This window comes from Mesitornis unicolor, unplaced genomic scaffold (assembly GCF_000695765.1).
Source record: "Mesitornis unicolor isolate BGI_N332 unplaced genomic scaffold, ASM69576v1 scaffold33041, whole genome shotgun sequence".
Classification (NCBI taxonomy): domain Eukaryota; kingdom Metazoa; phylum Chordata; class Aves; order Mesitornithiformes; family Mesitornithidae; genus Mesitornis; species Mesitornis unicolor.
In genome coordinates, this window is record NW_010162294.1 from 496 (window position 1) to 8,712 (window position 8,217).

The 8,217-nt window shown below is 60.1% G+C and overlaps 1 protein-coding gene across 1 annotated transcript in view; it reads right to left on the reverse strand.

The window, feature by feature from the left end:
- The window catches only part of LOC104547766 (integrator complex subunit 3), a gene marked incomplete at both ends in the record, with an annotated part of 8,640 nt that extends 489 nt beyond the window's left edge, over positions 1-8,151 (reverse strand). Inside the window, 10 exons of the mRNA XM_010193583.1 lie at positions 646-690; positions 1,210-1,313; positions 2,156-2,210; positions 2,977-3,106; positions 4,360-4,479; positions 5,222-5,328; positions 5,817-5,908; positions 7,258-7,337; positions 7,687-7,774; positions 7,938-8,151. Of these exons, the coding sequence (XP_010191885.1) occupies positions 646-690; positions 1,210-1,313; positions 2,156-2,210; positions 2,977-3,106; positions 4,360-4,479; positions 5,222-5,328; positions 5,817-5,908; positions 7,258-7,337; positions 7,687-7,774; positions 7,938-8,151 (1,035 nt within the window). The remainder of the gene's footprint in view (positions 1-645; positions 691-1,209; positions 1,314-2,155; positions 2,211-2,976; positions 3,107-4,359; positions 4,480-5,221; positions 5,329-5,816; positions 5,909-7,257; positions 7,338-7,686; positions 7,775-7,937) is intronic.
- Between the last annotated feature and the right edge of the window lie 66 nt (positions 8,152-8,217).

An 8,217-nucleotide genomic window follows, 5' to 3' on the forward strand; every position in this document is an offset into this window, starting at 1 on the left:
GGGGCACAGGATGGGGAGGGAGCCGTTACCTGCGATGCTGAGCACCAGCGCTCGGCTGACGATGGGGACCGGCAGCTCCAGGGGAACCCAGCTCCAGGGGAACCAGTCTGGAGAGAAACCCAGCTCCAGGGGAACCAGTCTGGAGAGAAACCCAGCTCCAGGGGAACCCAGCTCCGGGGGAACCCAGCTCCGGGGGAACCCAGCTCCAGAGGAACCAGTTTGGAGAGGAACCCAGCTCCCAGTAGCACTCCCTGCTGGACTGGACACAGGGCACCTCTCCCAGCCCCGCTGCAGAGGACGGGACGTGCAGCAGCAAAGGGGTCAGGACGTGGCAATTTTCATTACCCCGGGATCCCAGGGTTTCGCTAATGACCAAATGAGCTGCAATTTCCTTGGATTTGAAGTCTTTCTACTAAACACCACCCAATGAAGCCATAAACCCTTGTGATTCTGGGCTCAGCTCTGCTCCCCAGGGTGCCCAGAGCCCCCCTGGGACCCCTAAAGCCACCCCAGAGCTCCCCAGGACCTCCAGAGACCCCCACGACCCCCAGCGCAGGGGCAAGCAGGACAGGGCAGAACTGGAGGTCAGGAAGCAAACAGGAAAGCCCAAACCAGATTACCCAAAGGACTGCAGCACACACGTACCTAAATATTAGGTAGAGAGGCTTCCCCACTGACTCCTCCAGAGACCTGTGGGACAGACGCAGCGGTCAGAGCTCTGCGTGCACCCACGCCGTGGATCCCCAGCAATGGCAGGGGAAAAGCCCTGGTCCCCATCCACCGTGGCCCTTGGGCCATCAAGGGCTGGGGGGACCAAAACGGCCCCACAGAGCCCGGCAGCTCTGAGCGAGCCCTGGTTCTGCAGAACCCAGGAGGAGGAGCGCACAGAGCTGGTTTGGGTCGGTACAGCAGGGGCGGGTGGAGGATTTTGGACCTCTGGAGCCAGCAGAGCATCACCTAAAGCGAGCTGTGACGTGAGGAGCTGCAGCAGCTTCACTCTGCACTTGCAAAGAGGAAAACGAGGTCTCTTTCGAGCCCTGGATGTGAAAACTGCTGAGCAGCTCCTCGCTGACCCTGCGAACCCTGCACTGCTTCACAGGGAAAGCTGCTGGCTTCAGCACAGCCTTCTGAAAACGGTGATGGCTCTGCTGGGAAAAGCACCGGTCCCAGCGCGAAAGCATGAGGCGCACAAAATAAATAAACCCTCACTCCTCTGTGATTTCTTCTGGCAAAACCTCGCCACGGAAGTGAGCCTTAAATAGCTCCTGGAGGCAGGACGCCAGCACCGATAGCTGCTCCGAGTCGAAGTCCTCCTGATGGAGAGAAAAAGGATGAGAGGAGGGAGGGAGGGAAGAGGAAAGGGACGAGAGGGGGAGGAAGGGGATGAGAGGAGGAAGCCTGAGCTCAGTCCCTGCTGCAGGGAATGGACCCCAGGCTGCGCAGGAGCCGTTTTGCTGCTGTATTGCAGCGCCAGGAGCTCATCATCAGCCTGAGAAACCCCTCATTGGTGTCCAGACTTCTCCTCTAATGGCTCAGTAACTCACTGAGCAAAGGGCTAACTGGGACCCAACACGGATTTTCACCCCAACAAGTCCTTTCCCTGTGTTCCCTGTGTTTTTAGCTCTTCAAGCTAAAAGGCCACTTGACCCCAAAGGGAGGAGATCAGAGGCAGGGGATGCAACCTCCCTTGGATGCTCAGCTCCTGGGCAGGGCTCCCTGGAGCCTGCGCTGAGCACGGAGCAGGGGAGCACCCACAGAGCAGGGGAGCACCCATAGAGCAGGGGAGCACCCCATGGAAAAGCCTCCTGAGCTCTGCAGCCGCAGCAGCAGCCACACGGGGTCAAAACGTGAGCGTACCTCACCCTGGGGTGACAAATATTGGGGGACACCTCACCCTGACAGCAAATATTGGGGACACTGAGGCACAGGGTGTATGGAAGCATGGACAGAGCAGAGCGATCCTCCCCTGCCAGCCAGCAGCAGCGTGGGGCTGTGTTTAACCACAGACAGGGGTGCATTTTGGACCCGTTTAGGATTCAGGTGTTCCCTGCGCCCCTCGTTTCGGCAGCGCTGGGAGCTGCCCAAGCCCACTCCTGCTCCAGCGGCTCTGGTTTTGCTGTTAAGCAGCGGCGCTGCCCCGGGTCTGCGCCGTTACCTCCAGGACTTGATCCACGATTTCCTGCATGACCTCACACTGCGCTTCCGTGTCGCTGCAGCACAAAAACAAGAGGAAATCCAAGTTACATAGGAAGATACTGAGAGCAGGGACAAGGGGGCTTTGTGCTGAGCTCGGGAGCCCCCCAGGACCTGAAGGGGGGAGGCTCTGCTTTGTGCCAGGCTTAGGGGAAGGCAAAGACTCAGCCCCAAAAACACCACTGCAGCACCCACATCCAACAGCACCCGAGGTTGTCTGCAGCAGGACAAACAAATTAAATGACTAAAAGCATAAAGATTAAATGCACTTAGAGCCATAAAGCCATAAATCACGTTAAATCAGTCCGCTGCGCCAAGGTCTGCAAAGCAAGAGCTTTCTTTAGATGGAGCCGATCCCAAGGACGCTGCAATCAGGAGCGGTGCTGGGGGAGCGCAGACAGCGGGCAGACACAGGTATCTGCGCCTGTGTCCACAGGGAACACCTCCCATGCAGGGATGCACCAAAAACCCCGAGCGGGAACAGCCCCAGAGGCCTTTGCGCCCCCTCCTCAACCCCACAGCGGAGTGGGGCGAACCCTGGAGCCTTTTGCCTTTGTCTGAGCCCCAGCAAACGCCGCGGTGTCCTGGTCTGAGCCTGCTTTAACTACACGGCTCAACCCAGCCCCTTCCCAAACCACCCAGACACAGAAAAGGAGCAGCAGGACCTGTCCTTGCTAAAGGGAGAGGAGCCAGGACATCGCCTTAGCTCTGAGAAGGGCTCTGGAGCAGGCAGCGTTGCACAGCAGCTCTCGTGTGTCATCAACAGGAGCAAACGGCACCGACCTGCCCTTCTGCAGCTGCAGCACTTTATCCTTCAGCGACTCGTCCAGCTGGTCCAGGAACGGGGTGATATCAACGGGCTCCTCCACAAAGGCCTCTTTGATGGGGTGGAACCTGAACTCGCACTTCTTCCCTGCAGCAGAGAAAGCAAGACTGGAACACTCCACTCTCCCAGGCTATGTCGAAGAGGTACCAGAGGGGATCTCTGTCCTGGCAGTGGGAGTTGAGGGGGCTGTGACCACCCCAGGACCTGCAGCGTGCTCTGAACATGCAGTCCGGCCTCAGATCTTGCCTTTACCCTTTGGAGAAGTGTCCAGGCCACAGCAAGCAAAGGCAGGATGGGATCTGAATGTGGGGGATGTCCAGAACTGTGGTTCCCGTTCAGCCCAGCCCCTACACCTGATGCTTTGCCTGTCCTTCAGCTCAGTGAGTGAGTCTCTACACCCGAATCACAACGCTCGTGTTCAGGATGCTGGGACTGGGATGAGACACCCCTACGGCTTTTCCACACCCTGGTCCTCCAGGCCACAAAACTGAGCTGCAGCAGAGCCCAGAAGCACCAGAGGTGCTCACAGGGAAGACACAACGGGATGGGACAAGGTGGCTGATGCCCTTTGCAATGGTTTTCAAGCCTGTGACCCTCTTGGGCACCCCAAGCAGCTGCCAGGGCACTGACAGGGCTATAGGGGACAGCGCTACAGCCCCGTGTCACGTCCTGACCCCCATCCCCGCTGCAGGGCAGCCCCCCAGCACGGCAGGACCCCCACAGGAGTCCTACAGCAAGGCCAGGAACAGCCTGAGGTGCCTCAGAGAGCCAGCAGAGGGGATTTTGGCCTGGTGCAGGCTCAGGAGGGGGTGAATGTAATGAGAACCATGAGGGTGAACAATTAAAGGCCTGAGAGCGGAGACGCGCTGCTCCCAAACAAACCATGGGGCACAGCATCTGTCACAGGGATTCCCAACAGCGCAGAGGGGATTGAACCTCTGAGAGAGGACACTTGGGGGGAGAGAGCCCCACGTTCAAAGGGTCCAACCCCTAGGGAACAAGCAGGCAGTGGATGAAGTCAAATGGCCTTTCCCTGTGGGCACGGATCTGTATCCAACGACAGAATTTGGCTGCCAGGGACAGGGAAGCAGCAGAGCATCGGCCTCAACGCCTCTTGCAGAAGGAAGCCTGGATGGCAAGGAAGGGGTCTGAGCACAGCAACCCCCAGCACTCGTAGGAGAGGGGCGTCGAGGGAACTGCGCTTACAGATGCTCCCAGGGTGCTCCATCGCGAGGGGAAGGTGCCCGCGGGGCAGCACCGTCCAGGGCAAACAGCAGCTACGCATGTGGAGGCGACGCCGAAGCCGCGACGAGGGGAGCGCAGCTGCCTGCACCCCTCACCTTTGCTGTTCAAGTCGTCTTCGTCGTCGCTGAAGGCGGCCTCGGCATTGTCATAGCAACCGTCATCCTTCTCCGACATGTGGTTGTCCATCTCCATGGAAACGGGCTCCTCGATCTTGACTGCAGGAAGGAAGACGGGGTCAGCGCAGAGCTGGGGTCAGCGCAGAGCTGGGGTCACCGTGGCCCTGCTGGGCAGGGACGGTGCTGCCCGGGTCACCCCAAACCCACAGCCATGGTCAGGGGTGGCGTGGGGGGAGATAAAAGTGCTCTGCAAAGGGGGAAAAATGAGCCTGGGCGAGCGACGGGCACTGGAAACTCGTGCAGGGGAAGGCAACTCCCAGTAAACCCATCAAACCATCCCCGCTGGGTGCCAAGTGGGGCAGCACCAGGGCATTTTCCAGCCGAGCTGCCCAGTATCCTCCGTGCTCCATCGCTCGCCCAGGTCCCTGAGCAGAGGAATGGCTTTGGGAGCCCCTGCAGCCGGAGGCGCTGATGCCACAGGAGAAGCAGACGGGTTTTTACAGCAGGTCTGGCAAAGCAGCAGCGCTCTGCTGGTAAATACAGGTTAGAAACGCTCAATCTTTGTTTAACCTAATTACGTTAATCAATTAGGTTTTCTCCTCTGCCTACAGAGAAGGGTAAGGAGCTCCCACAGAGCAGAGAGAAGAACGGGCAGGGCGCATCTCCAGTGTGCAACAGGGCTGAGATGAAGGGAGCCCATGATCACCCATAAATGTGAGCACCCAGAGCTCTCCCTGAGTCCCAATGCTCCAAACGGCTCCGTTCCTGCAGGAGCGTGGGGAAAGCAGCACCACCACAGCACCACCACGGCACCACCATGGCCCCAGTGCCCGCTCCCTACCTTCGATGGGGGGCGAGGGCGAGCTGCAGAACTCGGGGAACTTCTCCCGCAGCATGGCACGCAGCTCCTTGTCCAGCTTGGGGTTGTCGAAGAGCGGGGCCAGGTGTCTGTGGAGGGAGGGAGAGGAAGGGATGAGGAAGAGCTGGGACACCTCGGGGGACGGGCAGGGGGACCTCCCTTGCATCAGGGCTTTGGTTTAGGTTATGGACCACAGCTACGAGGTCCCTTCCTGTGGCTGAGCAGGGGATCCTGTGCTTTGAAGGGGCACAGGAAGGGGGGAAGAGGCTTTACCCAGAGAGGGGAACCTGGCTGAGGCAGGAGCTGTGTGCAGGCCACAGCACCAGGAGCAACGCTGCTCCCTCCAGAAGGGGCTGGGGACAGCTCTGTGCGCCTGGAACCTCCTTAACCCACCCATTCCCTTCTTGAAGGACCAGGTCTGGCACCATAACGGCACAGCTATGGCTCCTCCACGGCTCAACACAGCACAAATGCCCTCCACAGCAATTATGGAGCCTGGAGGTCGCTTTGAACGGGCTGGGGAGGCCCGGGAAGGCTGGGGAGTTGTCTAAACGTAGTAAGATTTGGGCTGCCTTACGCGAGGACTCGCTTCTCCACGATGTGGGTGAGGGAGTTGAAGACGCCTTGCCGGACGTGAGCCTCCAGCGGGGGGTAGAAGTTGGGGATGATCTGCAAACACGAGAAGGACCTTGTTAATGCCAGGAACCCCTCGTGTCAGCAGCAGGACACGGCCAGGAGCAGCTTCCAGGGTCACCCTCGCCTGCAGCACATCCCAGCTGCTCTTGCCCAGGGAGGGCAGCACTTTGGGACGATGGACAGAAGGGGGACCAGCCCACGCCCCTGGCTTTTCCACTGCGGAGATGCAGCCGCTGGATCCCTCAGAGATGAGGAAAACACCCAGACGCTGCCCTGGGAGCTGTGAGAAGCCCTGGGGGTCACCAGAGCCATGGTCCAAGCAGCAGCCACCGATGCAGGACCAGGGGAACAGGAGAAGGACACCGTGAGCAACACCCAAGTCTGTCCACACAAACTGGAGGAAGCAAGGCAGCTCCTCCCTGAAATCTGGCTCATCCCGGGAACCTTCCACCCATTTCCTCTGCCAGAAAGCAGCTGCTTTTGTGGACGGGAGCGTGGAGGGAGGAAAGCGATGCAGCTCAGAGCAGCGCTCGTGCCACGAACAACCAGCGCTGCTTCCAGGAAACCATCGGCTCCCCGGGACCACGTTACTGGAACCAGCGGCTCCTGGCATGGGCTTGGCCTGCCTGAGGCGGGCACCCTTTGAGGAGGAGATGTCCCCCACTGTCCCCCTTGCCCCCTGCTGCAGTGAGGCTCTGTGCGCCTGCAGGGGATGACGCTGGGCCCAGCGTTTCACGGGGTCCCACAGGGAACAATTCAGAGGCTTTTTTCTGAGCAACGCTCATCACTCTGCAGGAATTCGGTTGCGGAGCCTCGCACGCTCCCATGGAGGGACCACACACGGGCCCAGCTCCAGAACAGCCCTGGATTTATCAGGAGGGCGCACGGCCTCGCCAGCGCCTCCGGGAGCTGTGTTTACGAGGCGGAGCGGCCGCAGCAGCGCGCTGCCCTGTCTGTGCTGTCGGGACCGCAGCACGGGGAGAACTCCTCCTAATCCAGCAGGGAGGCGAGGGCTGCGGCAGACCCCCAGCTGCTCTGCTGGCCCTTTCGCAACGCAGGGGCTGGGGGCAGAGCAGACCCGGCAGTGCACTGAGGAATGTGGGAAAAACGAGGGGGGAAACAGCGTTTTTGTGTGGTTTTCTCTGTCGAACAGGCAGTGAGGGGACACTTTGGCTGCTCAGGCATCGCCGGTCACAGGGATGGATGATTCCTGCAGGATGGAGCAGCGACATGCCTCTGCCCAAAACCCTGGGGACTGAACACATCTGCATTGCCTGAGCCTGTGTCACCCGTGTGGACCCCAGCGAGGGCTTCCACAGCTCCCAGCACTCGACCCCCATCACGAAATGCCCCAGGGAAGCCCCCCGAGGCGCGAGGCTCACCCGGCACATGAAGTCCAGCAGCGTGGCGGTGATGGCGGGGTGAGGCTTCATGGAGTGATGCATCACCAGGATGGCAGGCTCTGCAGGGAGAGAAGGGGAGCCCTGCGCTGAGAGCCCTCGGGACCCCTGCGCCCCCCTCATCCCCAGCTTCTGCTTCTGGGGTGCAAAGGGAACCCCGTCTTTTGGCTCCCAAACCCTTTGCTTCTAAACAACACCGAGGCTTCCAACAGCGGCCAGAATCAGCTCCCCCCCAGTGCAAAGGTCACGACAGCACAGCTCCCCTGCAAACCCCAGGAGTTTAATGCAGGAGAGGGAGCTGATGCTTTTTGGGGATACTTTGCTGGGTTTCTCCACCAGATCCCACTGCCTCCACCAGCTCTGGAAGCCACAAACCCCTCACCCACGCAGAGGAAGACCCCCGTGCAGTACCTATGTTCATGATGCTGTCCTTCTCGGGGCTGAAGAAGAGCCAGTCGTAGAACAGGGCCAGTTTGGCATTCGAAGCAGCAACGTTGGACTAGAGGTTCAAAACAAAACACAAAATGATCTGATTAATCCGAGCACCCGTCCCCTCTGCACGCCCAATGGGGCTCCCAGCTCCCCACAGCTCCAGCAGCAGCAGGGAGGGGATCCCGGGCGCTGCTGGGTCCCGTTTTCAGGGTCCTGCCGTCGCCACTCACCGTGCAGGTGGTGAGCAGCCAGCCGATGATGGCCCAGCGCGGGAGGATGTCAGAGCTCAGCACCTCGTTGGAGGGGTGCACCACGCCGCAGATGTAGCGGATGAGGTCGCAGCGCAGGGACTGGCTGTCCGGGGTGGACAGGTACTGCCGCTGAAACCAGTCCTGGTACCGCTTCTGCTGCCCAAACCGCACCTGACAGGAGGACACGAGACCGCTGGGACCAGCGCCCACCACCCTCAAAGCCGCCTCTTTCACACAATCACAGAGTCGCTCGGTTGGA